This window comes from Ovis canadensis, chromosome 25 (assembly GCF_042477335.2).
Source record: "Ovis canadensis isolate MfBH-ARS-UI-01 breed Bighorn chromosome 25, ARS-UI_OviCan_v2, whole genome shotgun sequence".
Classification (NCBI taxonomy): domain Eukaryota; kingdom Metazoa; phylum Chordata; class Mammalia; order Artiodactyla; family Bovidae; genus Ovis; species Ovis canadensis.
Genome location: NC_091269.1, coordinates 48,412,531 through 48,434,386, shown reverse-complemented (window position 1 = coordinate 48,434,386; position 21,856 = coordinate 48,412,531). Strand labels below are relative to the sequence as shown.

General features: G+C 47.7%; 1 protein-coding gene and 1 long non-coding RNA gene across 2 annotated transcripts in view; one reads left to right on the top strand and one right to left on the bottom strand.

The window, feature by feature from the left end:
- Positions 1 to 1,785: 1,785 nt before the first annotated feature.
- Positions 1,786 to 21,695, bottom strand: LOC138430180 (uncharacterized). Its single transcript, XR_011253037.1, has 5 exons — positions 21,621 to 21,695; positions 19,449 to 19,557; positions 11,720 to 11,906; positions 3,703 to 4,579; positions 1,786 to 2,500 (listed from the first exon to the last, which is right to left on the bottom strand). It is a non-coding gene; the product is annotated as an uncharacterized lncRNA (long non-coding RNA).
- DUSP29 (dual specificity phosphatase 29) overlaps positions 6,576 to 21,856 on the top strand; it is a 32,916-nt gene continuing 17,635 nt past the window's right edge. The window contains exons 1-2 of the mRNA XM_069572178.1: positions 6,576 to 6,945; positions 18,035 to 18,268. Of these exons, the coding sequence (XP_069428279.1) occupies positions 6,860 to 6,945; positions 18,035 to 18,268 (320 nt within the window). The 5' untranslated portion in view covers positions 6,576 to 6,859. The remainder of the gene's footprint in view (positions 6,946 to 18,034; positions 18,269 to 21,856) is intronic.

Sequence of the window (21,856 nt, the reverse complement as noted above, 5' to 3'; positions counted from 1 at the left end):
ACTGTTTCCCGGCTCTTCTGGGCAATCTCGGTCACCTGGCACCCCCCATCACAGCGCTCGCCTCTCATGCTGCTGGTGTGTGTTCAGAGGTTTCTGTTTCTCCACTGGGCAATGAGCTCATCCAGGGCAGGCCCTGGTTTCCTGCTCCAAGGACAGGGCCTGGACTCAGAGTAGGGCATCACTTTAATAAATAAGTGAGGCGCACTGCGGGCGTTTCAGCTCCCAACCTAATGGTTTGTTCATTTGGTCCTCTCTAGGGGCTTCACTTTCATGCACTGGAGAAGGAAATGGCAACCCACTCCAGTGTTCTTGCCTAGAGAATCCCAGGGATGGGGGAGCCTGGTGGGCTGCCGTCTATGGACTTACATAGAGTCGGACATAACTGAGGCAACTTAGCAGCAGCAGCAGCAGCAGCAGGGGCTTCTTAATCTATCCAGTGAGAGATAAAAACAATTAACCAGAGTTGAGGGAGAATGAGAATAGCAATGGCTAGTGTATAATATTTGCTTCCTCCAAGCCAAGGGCTTCACATGCATCATTTTATTTAATCTGCATGGTAACCCTATAGGTAAACCCTGTTGTTAGATATAATGTACAGGCTCAAGGAAGCTGAGGGACTTGTACCAGCTCAGAGTTACGTGGCTGAGGCAGGATTTGAACCCAAGTCCACGTGGCCGAGGCAGGATTTGAACACAAGTCCTTCTGTTTTGCAAGCACATGCTCTTTCCTCCTTCACTCTCCTGCCTCCCACACATGAATAATCACACTGTCAAGGCTCATCAATGTTACTTTGATGCATTAACAGGCCGTGAAGAGGAAACAGCCATCTATCTGTAAAATAAACAAGTCCTGGCATGCAGACAGAGGTGCTAATAGAGACGCAATTTACCCATTTGCTGAGATCACTGACAGACTCAAGCAGGGCTCAAACAGCAGTCATCTGGGAAAGGGCGGGTTTGGGGGGACCCCAACCTACAGCCCATGCCCCGGGTCCTCAGGGCTCCAGAGCCCCCCAGGAGGAGGTTGGCAGTAGGCACTCCCAGTATTTTGACAGCCAGGCAGATAAACAGAGGTATCGATTTCAGAGAAACATCCTCAGCTCTTAGGTCTTCTCTCCAAACACAAAGTCCTCACATAGCTAGGTCATCAAAGTCAAGAGTGACAGCTCCACAGCAGACATGGCCTGGCCGGCTGCCAGCAAGCTCCCCGGAGAGTCACAGAAACCTTCAAGGCACCTACACACCGGCAACAACCTGGGCTGGAAGGAGGTAGGGCAGGCCTGGATAGATGGAAACCCCCACTGTGATTCCCATCAGCACAACGTCTTGTCTCACTCTCAGTGACCCGGGCTGCCCAGTATGGGAGCCCCCAGCCCCTTGGGCTGTTGAGCACTTGAAATGTGACTGGTCCAAGATGAGATGTGTTATAAGTGTGAGATACTCAGATTTCAAAGATTTCATATAGAAAGAAGCATGTCAAATATCTCAATAATTTTTATACCGATTACATACTGACACTGTAATATCTGGGATATGGTTAAATAAAATACATTATAAAAATTAATTTCACCTGTTTCTTTCTACTCCTTAATGTGGCTACTAGAAAAAAATTTTTTTGGCTGCGTCGCGAATAGGGATTGAACCCAGCGCCACGGCAGTAAAAGCGCCAAATACTAATCACTGGACCATGGGGAACGCCCCCTAGAAAATTTTAAGTTGCAAACATGGCTTTGCATTATATCTATTTTAAACAGTGCTGATCTGAAGAATAAAATAAAAGGGACAATTCAAAGTGAACAAAGAAATTTTTATCAAAATGCAAATTAAATGAAAATAAAACATGAGAAACACCTCCACGTGTATTTTAAAGAGTTCCTTTTTTAAAAACAAAACATTGGAAGTTTCTATTAAGAGTAAAAAGGAATATATAATTGCTGGATATCAAAGTTTTAAATGAAAACAATCTAAATGAACCCCAAAATCTTAACTCACTTCTCTGAAAGCTTTGTTAAATCTTACAGACAACTGTTACAAAAACAAAATGATGGATAATTCTAGTAGTCAATGTAAAGAAGTGGCATTTTGCTTCATAGTACATCTAGACCTGCATATAATATATATGCTTTAAAGAAGTCTATGAATTGTTTTAACACACCAAAATATCCCTCAGCTGTTGTGTGGCTGTTGGGAATACCACACTAATGCCAGGTCACCTCCAGAGCCCTGGAGCAGAACGCAGACACAGCGGATGCTCAGCACCACCAGGTCCGTGCGCTTGCTGAGCCGACGACTGATTCAGCAGGATAAGCCGTCCCGCTTCCCCGGCTCCAATCCTCTCTGGAAGCCCGAGTTAGCAGTGACACAGCCCATCAAACTTCACGGAATTCAGACTCAGTCACTTTTTGTTCTGAGGACACCGAGGAAGGGAAGGACGAGCACATTCTCTGCGGCCTAAATGGCGTTAATCGCAAAAGCAGATGGAGTTACAGGTCACTGGGCGCCTGTGAGAAGAGCCAGACCCTGGGTGAATGAGTTGCCCACATCCTTTTGATTTTTAAACTTCCACGCAGTGAAGTTCACTGTCTTTTTACTGACAGATTCGTATGGTTGTGTCACTATGACCAACACACACAACAGTCACTGCAACCCCCAACATTCTTACCCAGGTTTGGCACTGTAAGCTTCTTGCTTGTTTTTAGCCATTCAAATGAGTGCTCAAAGCATCTCAACACGTGTGCGTGTGTGTGAGACACAGAGAGAGGGACAGAGAGAGACAGAGGTGGGGATCTCTAAAAAAGAAGCTCAGCGAAGGGCTCCTTCTTCCCGGGTCTGCGGATGATACTGTCTGCTGCTGCTAAGTCACTTCAGTCGTGTCCGACTCTGTGCGACCCCACAGACGGCAGCCCACCAGGCTCCCCTGTCCCTGGGATTCTCCAGGCAAGAACACTGGAGTGGGTTGCCATTTCCTTCTTCAATGCATGAAAGTGCAAAGTGAAAGTGAAGTTGCTCAGTCGTGTCCGACTCTTAGCAACCCCATGGACTGCAGCCTTCCAGGCTCCTCCATCCATGGGAATTTCCAGGCAAGAGTACTGGAGTGGGGTGCCATTGCCTTCTCTGGATACTGACTAGGGGAGTAAAGAAAAAAAAACCCTCTCTCAGATGGGTGACAGTGACTTATCTGGCAAAATGCCATGGTGGGCTTTTTGATAAGAAAGGGAGGCCCCTAGCTTATTCTGTTTGGGAGGCTGAGACTAAGAGGGAGCTGACCTGCTCAGCATAATCACTGGAAGAGCAGGAATCTGGAAGGTCCCTGAGGGAGCTCTGGAGGAGAGAGGGAGAGGCCCAGAATGGAAGGAAAGGAAAGCTGCGAGGACTGTTCGCGCAGCGGGGAGCCTCGTGAACATGGCAGGCACAGGGACGGATGTCTCAAGAGGGAGAAATTCCCTGGGAGTGGGGCCCAGCCAACAACTTCCTAAGACTAAGGAGCTCAGACATGGAATTCGGAATTGTCACCTGCTCTGTGCTGTGGTCCCCTCTGCCACACACAACGGCACCAGGTGAGTGGTGCTTTGGAGGAAGAACAGAAGAGGATGGTGTCGAGCTTGGGATGAGGCTGGAGGAGAGGAGGGCGGCACGTGCCAGTGAGGTGGAGAGGCAAGAAGGCTGCAGGGACGCTGCCCCAGAGAAATGAGAGCCCTCCTACCTGGACTCCTTCGAGAGGACGGCAGTCCCTGGAGATGCTGTGGAGGGCTCTGGGCAGGCTGCAGAACATGGGCCTCAGTCTGGTTGCTTTTCTTCTTAACATGAAACAAAGACCGTTGTGGACAGCAGAGGACCTCGCGCCATCAGGCTACACCCGTGTGCTGCTGAGATACGGCCTCAGCCCTCTGGGCTCCATCTGGGAGGGCACCCTCTCTCTCCCTGGGCTCTGGCTGGATTTAGCATCCGCATAAACTCTGGTGTCCACAGAGCACAGAAGCCTCTGGATCTTTTCAACCCAGAAAAGTCAGGTACTAGTCAAATATCACATACTGGTTTTCCTGCTGCTGCTACTATAGCAAGCCACCTCAAACTTAGTGGCTCAAAGCAACACAGATCTTCATACAGTCCTGGAGTCAGAAGCCTGATGTGGGTCTCACTGGGCTACATCAAGGCATGGGCAGAACTACATTCCTTTAGCAGGTTCTAAGGGAGAAGCTGTTGCCTTTTCCAGCTTCCAGAGGCTGTTCTTTGGTTTGTGGCCCCTTCCTCCATCTCCAAAGCCGGTAACAGGAAGCTCAGTCCCTCTCACAAGGACTCAACTCTCTTCTTCAGGCTCTCTCTCCCACTTTGAAGAGACATTCTGATTACATCAGGCCCACTTGGGTGATCCAGGGTACTCTCCCTGTTCAAAGATCTTGCGATTGGCACTCTTAATTCCACCTTCAACCTTACTCTGCCTTGTAACATATTCACAGGTTCCAGGCATTAGGATGCGGACACCTTTGTGGGTGTGTGCATGAGTGTGTGTGTGTGTGTATTCTGCCTACCATACCTTGCCACTGCATGTAAGTGGAATTCTGATCCAGAGTAGTGTCTACCTGTATGTGAAAATGGAGAAAGTAGAGAGAGATTATGGGGGAAGGGAATTTGCTAATAAAATCACTTGAGTCAGAGAAGGCAGTGGCTTTGGGAGGAAACCTATGTCAAGTGCTGCCATATGTACGTTAAGTTCCTAAGAAGCTACAATGAAAACAACAGCTGTTTCCACAGATCACACTTTGCCTGCACTAGGGCGGCATGCTGTTGCACAGAATCCTGGCGGATTAGCCTCGGAATCTTAAACAGGTAGAGACATCTCTGAGTCCAGCCGACAGTCACCGGGCTTGCCCCCCTCCTGGCATGATGGCGTGTGTGCTGCGTCCACATCAGGCAGACCTTGGGGCATTCACTCACAGCCTGAGTTCTGTCCCGAGAGCTGTGCAGACAAGGCGGTCGTTTCTCACAGGTGAGCCCTTCAGCTAACTAAAAGATGGACCAGGTGTTCCCAGCCACCACCACTCTTTTCTAATAAACTCTTCCCAGGGCTTCCTATAGTTTCTCACAATTAATTACGTGGTTTCCACTCTTTGCTACCCTTGACACTCTCCTTTGGGCATCCCTTAATGTGTGAAGGATTGGCAACATGTGGGGTGTGGGGAGAGGGTCACGAGTCTTCTGATCACAGCATTTAGGGGCTAGTCTAGCAGAGGTGATAATCCAGCAACACACACCAATCTTTCCTTGGCCATCCTTCTAGACAGTGTGAAATACTACCCTGCTCTGTTAATGGTTCTCTCTCTCTCTCTATCCATCCCAGATGTCTTTAGCTATTTGATTTTTGCCCCCTCTGAATCTACATCTTCAGCAGCTCCTCTTGCTACCTCAGCCCTTAACTTGGGCTGGGATTGGGACTGATGCTGGGACTGGCCCCCCAGGCTCCCAGCTGGATGGAAATCTTTCTTCAGCCTCAGTTAGTTTCAGCATCTCTGACTTCTCCAGTTCTTAGGGCAATTGCAGCAGGGCCTGTGACTCTGGTGCTCTGACTCCAGAACGTGATGGCAGGGACATGTGGACCCCGACAGCTTGACCTCCTTAATACATTTTGTACTGAGTACTCTGCCTTATGTATATTCTCTGCACCAAGAAATCAATAAAAGCAAAATCTTTCTTAGCAGTTTCGCAATGAAAAATACTAGAAGACATAATTGCTCTAAATGAAACTGGCAGTCGTTAAACATGCGAATTGTATTTTGGTTTGCTGAAGACAAAGTTGTAAAGGGCAATATAATGACCCCAACATAAGAAGACCCTACTAAGTGCAGGATATAGAGAGACTGGGGACCCCCCACCCACTCCCCCTAATCCTTCACACACTGAAGGATGCCCAAGAAGGGTGACAGGATGGGAAAGGATGGAAAATCAAGTCACTCATTAAAAGGAACTATAGGAAGCCTTGGAATGATTTTACCAGAAAAATAGAGGCGCCTGGACAGGACTATCCCCCAACCCCTGCAGCCCTAAAAGAGAGGACCCTAGCAGTAGGGGTGGTGGTGGGGACCCAGGAACAAAGAAGGCTGGGCCAAAGAGATGGGAGGCTGAGAGAGAGAATCATTAAGAAGAGAGATCTGGGAATGACTGTTGAATTGGGAATATTTTTGGCCTCCTAATACCGTCCAGTATTTTTAACAGGTTTAGCATGTATCAGGCACTGGCTGTAGACTTTTCACACGGTATTTCATGTAACTCTCATATCAACATAAGAGGGTGGCACTATGATTATTTTCCCCACTGAAGCCCAGACACGGGTTGGACAACTGCCGAAGGTCTCACAAGAAGGGACACAATGCAAATGAACCCAAGTTTCCAGTTTGTCTGGAAGGTGGATGTGGTTCACTGATCACCCTGCATGATGTGGCAATCATTCCATTCACTCCTCAGAGACAGCTCCAGAAACTCCCAGAAAATACTGGAGTGGAAAGTTCTCCAGGCTGGGGGCCCCTGCCCTTGCACAGGCACTGTGCCAGCTTGCAAAACACCCCCATTCCAGCTGCTCCAGGACAGAGCCCCAGGCAGGGCCCCGCAGGCACCTGGCCTCATCCATCCCAAGAAAACAAAGCCAGGAAATCCCCCTGCCTGTCCCTGCATTAGTGGCCGCGTGTCTCGCCTCTGTGGCTGGGCTGGGGACAAGCGTGTGTGCTCCAGGTACAGGACTCCCAAAGTCAAGGGTTTCAGATCACACTGGCAAATCATTTTGCAAGCAGATGCCATAGGTCTCCTTGCAGACTGGGCAGCACACAAGGTCAGCGTCAGCAGATCTGACCCTAAAAATAGGCCCTTGGATGCCAGTCAGAGTGGCTGGGTGTGCGGCCGCCACACGCCCCACGGACCAGCGCCTCCTGACCCGGCCAGGACCCAGTGCGCACAGGTAAGGCCCTCTGGTGGGGAGACTGGCATCTCTTGGGTTCAGTCAAGTGTTCTTTGGGGTCCCGGGTGTGGGGATCAGAGGACCCCTTTCCACCTGGTCTCTGGAGCAGCAGAGACCAGCTGACATCTTCTCAGTTTGACAGGCTTCTTGCTCCATCTTTCCCTAAAGACTCCCAAGAAATTTTCTCCACTTCCCTTCCTCTAAATCTAAGCTTCCAGTTCAATGACCATTTCTAAAGGATAACAGGGTGGGTTAAATCTCATCGGGCCCTTCTGAGGCACTGGATGCACTGCATCACATATCATATTCCAGCAAGGTTCTGCATTTATCCATTTAGCCAGTAGAGGGGAAAAAAACCTCAGCAGGAGGTGGGGGTGGAATGGAGACACCCGTGGTGACTCACATCAAGTGTGGGGCAGCACAAATCACAACTAAGTCCTTAAAACCCTGGGGATGAGAACGCTTCCTGTGTCCTCGGTAACCCTAAACATCATTTGGACACAGTGGTTGTTTTTGAAGCTTTTTCCTGTCCTGGTGGGAGGGTGGGGTTGGGGATGATTGCTCTGGTAGAGATGGGGAGACTGGGTCACTGAGGGACTTGGCCTCTGGACCAAGACCCCAGCGCCTGTAGGCAGGAAGGTGGGACCATGTCCTGTATCTCAGACCAGAGCTCTCCCATGAGACCCTGGGCCCTTGTCCTGTGGCCCCAATGGCCCCTCATGGGCCTGGACCCAAGAGTTGGGAGTGGGGGACTCTGAGTGTTGAGGAAATCTGAGGACATGCCGAGGGGAAACGCTTCAAGTAAGATGGGGGAAGGTGCCGGGCGTGTGTGTGGAGAAGCCGCCTCACTAAAGGCCCAGCATCTGAGGGGCTCTGTACTCGGTCTGTGTTCTTGCGCCCTGAACCTTCTGTCGTGACCTCGTCTTTGTCCTCTTCACAACAGACGCATTTTGTTCCCACCAAATGACATTTACCAACAGCACTCGAAGGGCTTCTGAGCTGAATCCTGTACAGGGGAACAACCTGGGGCCTGGAGGGGGAGGTGGGACGTGGGGGAGGGTCTGAGGAGTCATGGGGAGGTCAGAGGCTCTTCAGGGGCAAAAACAGATCTATGCTGGGGGGCTGGGGCAATGGCCCTCCTCCATCTGATGAGCTGGAAGCCCTCGCTTGGGGGCATGTCGGTCCTAGGGTGGAACTGGACTGGAGGGGACCCTAAGTCCTGACTGAGGGTGGATTTCCAGTGGCTGCTACCAACCTCACAGGAGACAAGGGGCAGAGGGGACCCTGAGGCCGGGGCCTTAGTTGTATTTCCTGTCACCCTGGTGATGCCCAGCTGAGTCCTAGGGGGAAGCTTGCCCTCCCTGGAGCCAGGGCTGGCCTTCTCCAGACACCGTGCAACCCTGTGAATCGGCAAGGGGTCCTGGCTGACCATATGCGAGGCACGGCTCGGAGAGCTTGTCTTCTGGGTAGTCACATGGTTGTGTACTTACTACTTGGAACCGCAGCAGCCCAGGGAGGGATGCGCCTCGTCACCTTCACTTCAGATGAGCACACTGAGACACAAAGCCTTGGAGTAGCTTTTCCAGCATCACATAGCCCAGACCACAGCGAGGCCAGTGTGCCTCAGAGCCTGCACACACAGCCACTGTGCTCGGGTGGCCCTCCGTGAGGTGGGGGTGGGGGGACACTTCACCCGCTTCCCTCGTTGCCTGAACCCCCACCTGCACATGGCCACTCCAGGTTCTGGTGTCAGGAGGCAGAGCTCCGTGCGTCCTCTCCAGCCTGACTCCAGGGCAGGAGACCCTCGATGGTTCTGGACCCACTACTTCCACAGCAAATAGGGGATCAAGTCTCATCGCAGCCTGGCATGGGCACCAGATATTAACAAGCTGGAGAGAGACCTTTCTCCTTCTCCCCAAAGCTCTGCTTATACTTCACCCATGAGCAAAGGAGCCCCATCACCCAGAGGATGTTCAGACGTATTTATTAATGCCGCATCCTGTCTGCCACGACTACCCCCACAGAGACCTTTGGCCCCCACCAAACAGCTCTACCCCTATTCCTAACACATTCTGGGCTCAGAACTTAGCTCCTAACACAGTGGTAGCAGCTGTAAGAGTGGGAGCTTGGCCTACAGCCTTCCCAAGGCCTAGAGCCTCCTCTGCGCAGCACAGAGAGATGGACGCAGTGAGTGATAGTGGTGCGGACGGGCAAGTGGGGGGGTGGTGAGAGCCTGGTGAGGGCTGCACCCCCACAGTCTACCCCAACATCTTCCCCCCTCACGAGGAAGCCTCACATTTTGAGGCGGCACATAGTGGGAAGTGATCCTTGAAAGAGAGGGGCTAAAAGGCCATGTACTCCTGAATTCATGAGCTGTGTGACTGCCTGCAGTGTTTACACCACCACCGGTCTGGTCAGAGGCTCTTGCAGCCCCCCCTGTGCCAGAGCCTCCTCTCCCCTACGGGGCTGGTCATGGAGGTCAAGGCAACCCCAGCCAGCTCCCCTGTCTGGGAAGGAAGGTGCATGTGGGCCTCCAGCCTCCTCGCAGATTCTGGGAGGCCCAACTCTGCCAAACCAAGACTGAAAAAAATCAATTAGGAGTTCATAAATTACCACCCTGAAGCACTTTGAAACCATTTGAAGAGTTAATCAAACAAGTTAATGACATCAACCCCATCTTAGAAGGAATATTAAATTACCTCTTTAAATGAAGCCTTCTCTGTTTTTTTTAATAAAAGGATTTTACATTAATTCACATAATTGCCTCCTATTAACATATTTGCCAGAATCCAAAAGGAAAAGAAAAATCTGTTAAACTTGGGTTGTGTCTGACATATCAGGAATTAAATTATAGGCAACAAAAAATTCCTAGGGTTTTCACGTCCAGGTTTTAATTTTTTTAAAATCCCACAACTTTTATTTCCTAGTTGGGATCATTTTCGCAGATTTAAGATGCATAAAGACAAGCATGACTAGCAGTAAATTAAAAACATGTATATTCATATACATATACTGCTGCCAAATTCTGCCCTTCCACATACCCTGGTGGTAGGTATTACTCTCCTAATAGAGTAATTTTCCCAACCACAATAACATTTTTACTCTCCCCCTTCTTTCAAGGCACATTCCAAGCCCAACTTGGGTGGTGTCATGGAAGAAATGTGTATGCAGGCAACACAGGCTAACTTTCCCCAAGAGCCCAACGCATTTAGGAAAGTAAATATGTTATGTCCGTAAATACGGGATCCCGTCAAAGGAAGAGGATTCATTTTTAGGAGATTAAATTATAAACTGCTCTACTAGACCAGAAACTTGTAGAAGGCAGAGACCTCTCTGGCCCAGCCCAGGCCTGGCACTTAACAGAGGGATATGGTGGATTGTGGGGGTGAGCAGGGCCAGGCCTAACTTCTGAGGTGAAGTCAAAAAGCAGCCGTGATGCTGGCCGAATCAGCCTAAACCACGACCAGGCTCAGCAGAATCAGAGAGCCCCAAGGGATGGGGATGGATGCTGCCCTCTCCACCTGAGGTCTGTCTCCAGTCCAAGGGACGCTTGGGAAGCAAGCTTCCTTCAGAGGTAGATTTACCCCCAAAGAGTCAACACCCCGCACTTGCACTGGTCTCTTCTAAGGCCCTGCACCTATTGGGTTTTCTTTTTCTTAAAGAAACTGTATACACTTCAGAACCCACAAAACTTGACTCACTTCTGGTTTTCCGGGAAGCACTGAGGGACCAGAATGACTCGGTGATGTGACCTAGGCCTGGCTCTGCCACCAGAGGGCTCACGAAGGATACAGCCCTGCCTCTGGGAAACTCACATGGCCTGGAAGGTGCTCGGTGCTGTGTGTCACAGCAGGAACTCCTGGTCAGGCCTTGCCCTGAGGGCCACCTGTCCGTACCTTCTGTCCACAGGTTTAGAAAGTGCATCGACAACACCCAGAACAGTTCTCAAACAGAACCTTCACAGGTTTCCCCCCTGCCATACACTCTCAAGTATTCTATGTTCATCACAAGAGATTTTAGAAAAGATGGCCCCTTAGAAATAAGAATAAGCTCATATAATTTCATCATTCTAAAATAAGGATATACTTAGTGTTAATATTTTGGTGAAACGTATTTTTGTACAAGAACAGAATCAGACTACACATGCTGCTTCACAAACTTCTGGTCTCTTCTTGCCACCAACACAAGCCTCTTCCCTTTTGATGTCTCAAAACCACAGCAAACATAGCAGTCTGTACCATCTAACAATTTCACTGAAGTTTCAGGGTGACAACGAGAGGGCTGACAGCCAGTTGTTTAGTCGCTAAGTCACGTCCGACTCTTTTGCGATCCCATGGACTGTAGCCTGCCAGGCTCCTGTGTCCCTGGGATCTCCCAGGCAAGAATACTGGAGTGAAGTGCCATTTCCTTCTCCAGGGGGTCTTCCTGACTCATGGATCAAACCTACATCTCCAGCATTGGGGGAGGACTCTTTACCACTGAGCCACTAGGGAAGACTGATATAGTCAGTTGTTGTTCAGTGACTCAGCCACGTCTGACTCTTTGCAACCACAAAGTTAAGCATGGGATCCCTGTTCTGAGGAATCCTGTGGCTGTGTGCCCTGGATGCTCCTCACCTGGCTCCCAAGCGCTGCCTCCCACACCCTACAGCAGTTCCCTCACACACCCCCTCTGGGGAAGTTCTAGAGGCTCAGAACTCCCCTTGCTTTCTTGTACAGAATAATTTAGCTCTTTGTTCACTCCATCACTTTCTGAAATATGCTTTAGGACTTACGTTTTCCCCATCAAAAGGATCCTTCAATGGTGTTTTTTTGTTAATCGGGAGGCCTGTTCTGTGGCTCACACTCCTGGACATGGCTACCTGGCCAATCTCTGCAGGCTCAAGGGGGTCCACTTAGATATTCAAGTTTCCTGCTGAAATGAATGATGCATCTCTCCACTGGGCTTCTTCCATCCGCCACCTTAGAAAGCAAAAGAATCCAGGTTAAGTATTTGTTTTTGAAGCATCTTCATCCCTTTTGTTACAGCTCTATTTGATCAAAAAAGGAGGCAAAGCTCAGGGAGGATGAGACGTGTAGATCCGAGTCCTCAGTGATTGCTGAGGCTGTGAGAGTAGAGAAGGGCCACCAGCCAGTGAATGTGGGGAGAGAGGGACAGAGAGGTAGAAGAGCCCCAGGAAATAGCCAGGCCCTGGAGGCAAGTCAGATGAAGTGGAAATCATAAATCAGAAGTCACAAGTAGCTTCCAGCCCAGACTGTTCTATTTGGCCAGCACAGTGAAAAAATACAGACGTGGTTATTTATTATAAAATATGATTATTTATAAAGAATCCCAAAATAGAAGACACACAAAAATATCTTTCTGAGTCCTGCCACTTGTTTACGGTATTTGGTAGTTTTTCCGCTAGTTGAAAAAAAATATATATATATATACATATATATATAATATAAAGTTTTTAAATTTAAGTATATTTGATTTACAATATTGTTAGTTTTAGGTGTACAGTGATTCAGTTATATAAAAGAATATACATATATACATATTTTTTTCAGATTCTTTTCCCTTATAGATTATTACAAGACACAGAGTATAGTTCCCTGTGCTATATGGTAGGTCCCTGGTTATCTACTTTATATAGAGTCATGTGCATAGGTTAATCCCAAATTCCACAAATTTTTTTTTTTACATAAAGTCAAATCATGGTGTCAAAATTATATTTCTAAATTCAGCTTTAGCCCTTCTTCACTGGCAAGGGAAACCTTTAATCAAACACAAGCTGTACCACTGAAAAATCTGACATGGAGTCAAGATTAACTAGGGATCCCAGTTTTGATTATTCCTGGAAATAGTTTCTCAAAGCAAGGCTACTGTTTCACAGAGGGAAATGGCACTTGGGCCTTACAGGTCAAGTACCACTCGGTCTCTGCATTCTCTGTTATCACAGTGTCTTTGAATGTTTTAAGATCAGCGATATCTTAGTTGGGTTCCCTCCAAGGCAGACCCTGAAACCAGGGTTTGAGAACAAGTTGTTTGTGAGGTGCTCCAACAAACAGGATCAGTGCAAAGACCCGAAAATGCCCTCAATGAGGGAAATAAAGGGCCTTGAGGGAGGAAGCCTTTTGTGTATAACGGAGCTGTCCACGGCATGATCCAAACAGGAATGGGACAGGACAAGGCTGGTTTCTAGTGCAGCTGCCTACTGACTTAAATTTTTTAAATCAGCTGATTTCCCACAAAACTCTGGCTTTCCGACTTTTCATAAAAATAACCAACAATATGGGCTTGCATCCCCACATGGAATGGCAAGCTGCTGCCCCTTCAGTGGGGGCGTTTGCTCCCCACTGTGCCACAGTCCGCACCACTCCCTGACGTCTCCTGCTGCTGCTAAGTCTCTCAGTCGTGTCTGACTCTGTGCGACCCCAGAGATGGCAGCGCCCCAGTCCCTGGGATTCTCCGAGCAAGAACACTGGAGTGGGTTGCCATTTCCTCCTCCAATGCATGAAAGTGAAAAGTGAAAGTGAAGTCACTCAGTCATGTCCGACTCGTAGCGACCCCATGGACTGCAGCCCACCAGGCTCCTCTGTCCATGGGATTCTCCAGGCAACAGTACTGGAGTGGGGTGCCATTGCCTACCTGAGGCCAATAGTTGGGCTTTTGCTTGTTTTATTCTTTAACACCCAATGCACTTAACTCCTCTATGTTATCTGCCTGGCCCCTCCAGGAAGGAGCCTGAGTCTATCATCCTTTGAGAGGAGGCAAGCTGATGCTGCAAATAAAGGCCAAGTAGCCATCAAGTTGACATTTGATTTCCTGGGACCAAACCTTTCAATATGAAGCTGTAACAGGAACCTGGAGGCCTCTCTTGACAACCTGCCCAGCTCTCATTATGACATTTAGCCTGTGATTGATATTGTATGTGTCATCGAGACCTTGGCAGTTAATCTTTAGGTCGAATCTATGGAAACCAAACAGAGCAGGTTTGTCTTCCCCTTCCACTTTGGCTGTGATCTGGGAAACAGACGCTCCTGGCCTCTCCGAGATCCAGAGACTTGGGAGCCATGCAGAGAGATGCACACAAGCCGCCTTCAGGATTTGGAAAGATTACAGGTCTATGGTTTCTGGACGGCTCTGTGCTTTGTTCTCTCCCCCCATTCAATCTACATGCTGGAGGATAATAGATCCCAGAGCTCCCTCTGCATGCCAAGCCGCTCTGGGTAGACCACACCACTTCCGCTTCTGTCTGGAAATCCAGCCGAGGCTTTCAGCACGGGGATGGGGATGGCTCCCTCCACAGTATAATGAAGGAGGACCAGCCTCAGCAAGGGTGAGGTCAGCTTCAGTGATCAAAGGAGGCAGGCACAGGGTTCAGAATGCAGTTACTTCAGCATCTCCCTAAAATCCCGTCTTCTGAAGCTTGCTTTGGTAGCAGTCAGGGTTCAAAATGGCTCAAACCTTCAAATTTCAGTTCCCAGCTTTGACTCACTGTGAAACAGGAAGAGCTGGTGCCATGGACAAGCTGAGCTCCAGACCTCTTAAAATTGAAGCACCTCAGGCCTGCAGCAGGGAGAGTGTGCTTACACTCTCAGGAGACTGGGTGTCTGCGCTGGTTCCTCCACAGATGTTTCCATCCATTCCTGAAATAACACCTCCCTTGGTGACTGCAAATGCCAGTAGCCATGCCCCAGAGCAGAGTTCGGGTCTGAGAAACTCCCTGCTGCAGGGGACTGTCCACCCTGCGTTCTGCTCCTCACTCACCTTCTGTCCTCCTCCAAATTAGCCCAAGGCTCCCTCCTGCCCCATCAGCTCCACTAAGCCCCTAGCACAAGCCCCCAGTCTTATTCACGGCCCTTGGTCATCCATTCACTCCTTCCGTTCACCCCCTAGGCCATTCCCTCATTCAACAAATACTTTCTGATCCCCTCTTACATGTCAGACACTGAGGCTGCAAACAACACAAAGGAGCATCTTCAAGGAGCCTCGGCCAAAGGCTCTCTACCCCCTCTCTTGTCCCAGTCCCACATCCTTATTCGGGGCTAAAGACTGGGGTCTGCACTTCAGTGAGAACATGGAAAAGCATATTGAGCACCCTTCCTACCCTTCTGTTGACTCAACAGCTCCTTGACTCTTGAACCACATACTTGGACAATTATTATCAAACTTTAGTTAGCATGAGACTCACTTGGGAGTTCGTTAAAATACAAACTTCTAGACACCACCCTGGTTCAGGGTACAACTCAGGAATCTGCAAGAGCCAGATGATTCTGTGGGAGGTAGCCTTTAGATCACACTTCCACAGACTCCAAAGAGAGGCCTCTGCAGCCCACTGTCCCACCCCTCCACTCAGGGTCCTGCAGGAAAAAGTCACAGATCCTGACCTCCCATGATCACCAAAGACACTGCTAGCCAGTGATCCTTTAATTCATCTACTGTGAACTTGGCTGAATCAAACTTCCCAGAGCAGCCCTTTTCTTCTTAAAAAAAAAAAAATAATAATTTAATGTAAACTTTCATGCATACAAAGAGTAACAGTGACTACCTGCAGCCCTCATCCTTGGCAAATCCTGCCTCATCACACCTCTATCCATTCCCCCCACCCCATGCACAGTATATGATTACATTTTCCAGTGGTATTATTTTTGAAGCAAATCCCAGACATTATATCATTTCATCCGTGAACATTTCACTACATATTTCTAAAAGATAAGACCCCAAGGTATAATTTAACTGTCCTCTGAATCTCCCGCAAAGCAGTTGCTAGATCTAGACTCTGAGGACTCTGATCAAAGATCCAGCTCTTCCTTTGGCGATACGCCTTCTGTGGTGGTGGCAGCGTGTTTCTCCATCAGAAGGCCCGTAGCGTCTGATCGTCACTTCTTATGTTGCTGCTGTCAGTGCTTGGCTCCTGCATCCATTAGCTCCTCAGGTGATGTGAAATGGTGCTTTCTTCCTTCTCTATTAAAGTTCTTCTATAAAAGAAAATTCCCCTCATCTACCCAGTAGTACAGTTTGTATCAGATAGGAACAACAAATGCCAGATTCTGTTTATCGACCTGTCTTCACAGTGAGCTGGTTCCCTAGCATCTTCCAACAGTGAATGATTGTTTTCCGTATCATCACGGTTTAAATGCTTGACGTGTTTCTATCAGCTGCAGTTGTTTTTGTTATTCATGTTCAAACTGTCCCATTTTTGATAAGTGGGGGCCTCTTCGAGATGTGCTCCGGGTCCTTTCGATAGGATGCTACTGGTCTTTGAAGTTCCCAGGGCTTTTTTACATTTTTAAGTCCCTGGGGCCTGCCCTTCCTCATGCTGTGTGCTCCACTCTGACCCCTGCCCTCTCAGCAAGTAAAAAAAAAAAAAAGATTTATTCCTTCATTTATTTATATTTGGCAGCGCTGGGTCCTCGTTGCTATATGTGAACTTTAACTAGTTGTGGTGAGTGGGGGCTATTCTTCACGGCAGTGCATGGTTTTCTTATTGTGGTAGCTTCTCTTGTTGCAGACCATGGGCTCTAGGGTACTCAGGCTTCAGCAGTTGGGGCTCATGGGCTCAGTACTGGCTTAGTAGGTGTGGTATATGGGCTCAGTTGCTCGCTGCATGTGGGATCTTCTGAGACCAGGGATCAAACCTGTGTCCCCTGTATTGGCAGGTGGATTCTTAACTGCTAGACCACCTAGACCACCAGGTAATTGACCACATGGCAATTATTTTTTTCTCAGAAGACTGCTGCTAAGTCACTTCAGTCGTGTCCGACTCTGTGCGACCCCAGAGATGGCAACCCACCAGGCTCTGTCGTACCTGGGATTCTCCAGGCAAGAATACTGGAGTGGGTTGCCATTTCCTTCTCCAATGCATGAAAGTGAAAAGTGAAAGTGAACTCGCTCAGTTGTGTCCAACTCTTAGTGACCTCATGGACTGCAGCCCACCAGGCTCCTCCACCCATGGGATTTTCCAGGCAAGAGTACTGGAGTGGGGTGCCATTGCCTTCTCTGCTCAGAAGACTAAGATCACATATTACAAACATCCTCAATTTACAGTGTTCCTCATCTCCAAAATGAAGATAATCCCAGCACCTATTAATTTAGGTTGTTAAGATTAAATGAGTTAATAATTGTAAAGCACTTGGCACAGTGCCTGGCACACATTAAGTGCTACACAAGGATCTGTTACATGTATGAATAGCGTTCCCTCCCCATTTCTCGGCCGTGAGTTTCTCAGTGACTCCACCCCTTCCTCTTTCCCTCCAGTTCCCCAGCACTGTGAGTACAACCTCCCTTCCCAGGCTGCCTGAGTGTATTGGTCACCCAGCCCACAGAACACATGGTGCCCAATTCCACGGAGATTCATTTCCTTGGGGACAATGGAAACTGTTCACACACATTCTATCACAGAGGCTGACAAGCTCTACAAACATCCTGATCTGCAAACACAGCTTTCTAGCTTGGAATGTCTTCTGAATGACCATTAAATTAACACAACTGCCAGCCTCCTAGCGTGAGAGTGGCCAACGTTGTGTTCAACCTTCTAACAAGTTGACAAACCCTCACACAGCCAAGTTTCCTCCCACCCCAAGACTTCTGAAGCCCTGGCAATGCTTGGCTACCCAGACCTCACAGGTTCTGGACCCCCAGATGTGCCCTTTCCACTGGTCAACAGTTCTCTGCAGACACTGAATACCATGGGTCTGGAAGGCCAGGGACCTTCTGGGCCGTCTTGTTCATGCTCAAATGGCCTCAGCCTGCAGACTCTAGTCACACTAAGGAAAGAGTAGGCACCAACAAAGGGGTAAAAATCTAAAAGAAAGATGGCAAAGAACAGGCTGCCTGCAGGGATTTCTTAGACCCAAAGTCTGTCCTGGGTCTGCAGCATATGCCCATGTCAGAGGGCATGCAGCATGCTTGCTCTGCAGGGGACTGGAATGTCGGGAAAGTGTTGTTTAACTGCCATCATGGCCTTCCTTGTTGACCTCCGTAACCTGGGAAAAGGAAGGAGGATCAGAGCAAGCCGGGGAAGTTCCTGCCACATCTTCAGATCAGCTTTTACCCAACTCTGTCCCTGCTAACCCCAACACTGATCCTCTCTCATGACCAGCTGCAGAAAGGAAAGAAAATCCCTTGGCTCCAAAATGACATCTGGAGAATCGAAGACAGGCCTCAAGAACGTCTACCCATCTGCCAAGAAGCTGCTGCCGAAGGTGGAGGAGGAGGGGGAGGCTGAGGATTACTGTACTCCTGGAGCCTTCGAGCTGGAGCGTCTCTTCTGGAAAGGCAGTCCCCAGTACACCCACGTCAATGAGGTCTGGCCCAAGCTCTACATCGGTGATGAGTAAGTGCCCAGATTCAGCCTCATGTTTGGTAGCCAGCCCTTCCCAGGTAACAGCCCTTGCTACCTTCCCACCAAGAGCTCTTGCTTTCCAGGTTGGTTCTGAGAGAACTCTTTATCAGTTAGGACTAGGTTTATTTTCCTATTACAGAAAACTCAGAAAAGGGGCTTAAGCAAGATAGAGGCTGGTGTGTCTCACATAAAAGATGTGCAGAGGAAGGAGAGCTGAGGCTGGCATGGCGACTCCAGGGTCATCAGCAGCTCAGGCTCCCATGCGTGGGCCCTGCCATCCCCCAGGTGTGGCTTCCTTCTTCAAGGTTGCTTCATGACCTGACACGGCTAGTAGGGCTCTGTCACCAACTGTAGGATCCAGACCATGGGAAGGTAGAGGAAAAGGCCATCTTCCCTAAGGGAAGTCCCACCAAAGACTTCCCCTGCTCCTTGCTGCAAGAGAGGCTAGGAAATGTAGCCTGCTTTTAGCTGAGGATAAGACAAGCAAGAATAAAGTCAGTTCTCAGGTGGGTGGCATAAGAGCACATCACCCTCTGTATCAGGAAATGTGGCAGACCTAGCAAAGTTGAGGTCACTGTCTCTTGCTTTTGATTTTTATAGCCACCAGGCCCCACTCTTCAAAAAAAAGGGAAGTGTCTACTGTAAATAATAGTGATAACACTAATGTTGGTGGTGGTGGTGGTGGTGATTAAAAGTCATGTCTGACTTTTTGCGACCCCATGCCAGGCTCCTCTGTTAATGGGATTTCCTAGGCAAGAATACTGCTGGAGTGGGTTGTCATTTCCTTCTCCAGGGGATCTTCCCAACCCAGGGATCAAACCTGTGTCTCCTGCACTGGCAGGCAATTCTTTACCACTGAGCCAGAAGGAAAATAATAATAGTATACCTATCATTTATTGACTATTATGTGCCAGGCACTGTGCTAAGCATCTTGCATGAGTGATCTCACTTTATCTTCACTACAGCCCAATGAGAGGTCATCTCATTACTCCCATTTTAAAGATAAGGAAACCGAGGCACACAGCAGCTAAATAATGGGCCCAAGGTCCACAGCTTGGTAGGCGGCTGAGAGCTGGGATTCAAATGCAGTTTTGCCTAACTCATAAGCTTTCATCCTGATTAGCACTCCTGCTCCTCCCTCCACCCCCCAGGATTCCAGTTTACAACTCACCTCTCCAAGGAGTCAGATGGCACAGGACCCATTCACATGTGACTTTCAATAACTGCTGCTTAAAAGTGTCTAGTCATGGGATATCCAGAGGCAGCATCCCTCTTTTTTCCTTAGTAATTTTAAATGGAAAAAGTTACAAAAAAATTATATGCCTTTTTACACTAAATTAAACAAAGAGTTTTAAAAACAAATTGCATAATCTCCCTTTGTCCTCTCTTAATTCTGCCCTAAGTAACCAGAATTAAGCTCACTTTATGTATATCATGGCAAACATAAGGAAACATATGCAAACACTTAAAGGATTTTTATTTCTTTTAAATAATTTTAGCAGGAAAAAAGGAATTAAATGATTCTGTACTTTCAGTATTCCTTAGCATAGGTGTGCCATAATTTATCACATCATCTCTCAGTTGTGAACATTAGGGGAACCTGGGCTGTTCTAAATAGGGTCTTCATTGTTTACTTTTTAAAAAATAATAGCATTATTGAGATATAACTTACATTCCGTAAAACTCACCCTTTTAAAGTATACAGTTCAGTGGTTTTATTTTATTCACAGAGCTGTGCAACCACTATCTAATTTCAAAGCATTTTCCTCACCTCAAAAGGAAACCCCAAACCCATTAAGTAATCACACTCCATTCCCCATATTCCCCCAGCCTAAGAAACCACCAGCCTGCTCTCCTTTTCTATGAATTTACCTTACCTGGAACTTCCCATGAATGGCCTTTCACAACTGGCTTCTTACGCTTAGCGTAATGTTTTCAAGGTTAATCCAAGTTGAAGCATGTATTAGTATTTTATTTTTTTTCCTGCCAAATAATCTCTGTACTACTTTTGCAACTTTTTTTCACTGCACGGCTTGTGGGATCTTAGTTCCCCAGTCAGGGACTGAATCTGAGCCCTCAGCAGTTAAGAATGGAATCCTAACCACTGGACCACCGGGGAAGTCCCTATTTCTGCAACTTTTATGTGAGTCTAGGATTAGTTCAAAATAAAAAATGCATGCACACACTGTGACTCCAAATATCACTTTAAGAAATGAAACACACAGAAATAAGAGTACCAATACATAAGGATATATGTACAACAACGTTTAATACAGAAGTAGCAATAAAAGGTGTGGGGGGGATCTGAATATCTTCTAATATTATTAAATAAGTATAGTAAATATACTGCTTCCCTATTTTAAAGGTAATATAAACTCACTGTATAAAATTATAGACATCTTCATTTCCCTAGGTATAATATGTTGACAAGTGAACTCTCTTCATAAGGGTGTATGGATTGAGACAATATATGGACATGGGTCTGAGCAAACTCTATGGGACAGTGAAGGACAGGCAACCCTGGCGTGCTACAGGGTCGCAGTCAGACACAACTGAGTGACTGAACAACGGCAACAACGTCAAATACTAGTGTGGTGTCAAGTACAGAGTAAGCACTAAAAAAGATTAGCTTTAATAATAAGACAGTGCTTCGTGTTAAAGAAAACTTTTCAGTCTCCCAGAACAATCACTGAAGTCCACCACTCCAAAGCCATTCCTGTTAATTCTGTAGTAATTTCCTCTTAGACTGTCTATATGCTACTTTTGGTTTAAAATAGTTGTAATCATATGGATTATTCATTTTATCTTTGTCTTTATTCCACACAGCATCATTCAAAACCTTTCCCCTTTTTATATACTTCTCATACACTTAATTATAGTAACTATAATTATATATATCAGATAGACATAATTATCATTTATCTAACCACTTTTCCTACTGTTGGATATAGCAGTCATTTTCATGTTCTTGCTTTTATAAATAATGCTGCAGTGGACATCTTTAGGTATAAATATATTTTTAATATTTAAGATTATTTCCTTAGATTTGATCCTTAAAAATGGCATAAATGGGGGAAGGACCAGATTGATCCCCAAGAAGCACCTCACTCTTTTGCCCTCCTCTCACCTCAAGAATAGAATAGCTGGGCATTTGCTCAGGAGCCACAATGTTTGGGTCAAATACTGACTCCTATGTGGCCTTGAGCGTGTCACTCAAGCTTTCTGAGCTTAGATTTCTTTACCTATGAGATGTGGGTTCGATGGTTTAATATGTCAGATGCTGAGCTCAGTTTCCAGCACTGAGTGTGAACTATTAGAGATCAGGCAGGTTCTGGAAACTCACCTCACAGTGTGAGAAGAAGGTAAAGAACAGTCACCACACTTTGCCACGAAGGGTCCCTGTGTGTTAAGGGCAGCCCTGGGATAGAAAACACCCCCAGTCACATTTCTCCCATGAGATGCTATCATAAACCCAAGGCCAGGTTGGAAGGAAGGTCCCTCCCTCATAATGGGCCTCCTCCAGACAGCTCCCTCCACAGACACTGTCCCGGCCTTCCAGGGACCCGGGTGGCCAAAGGC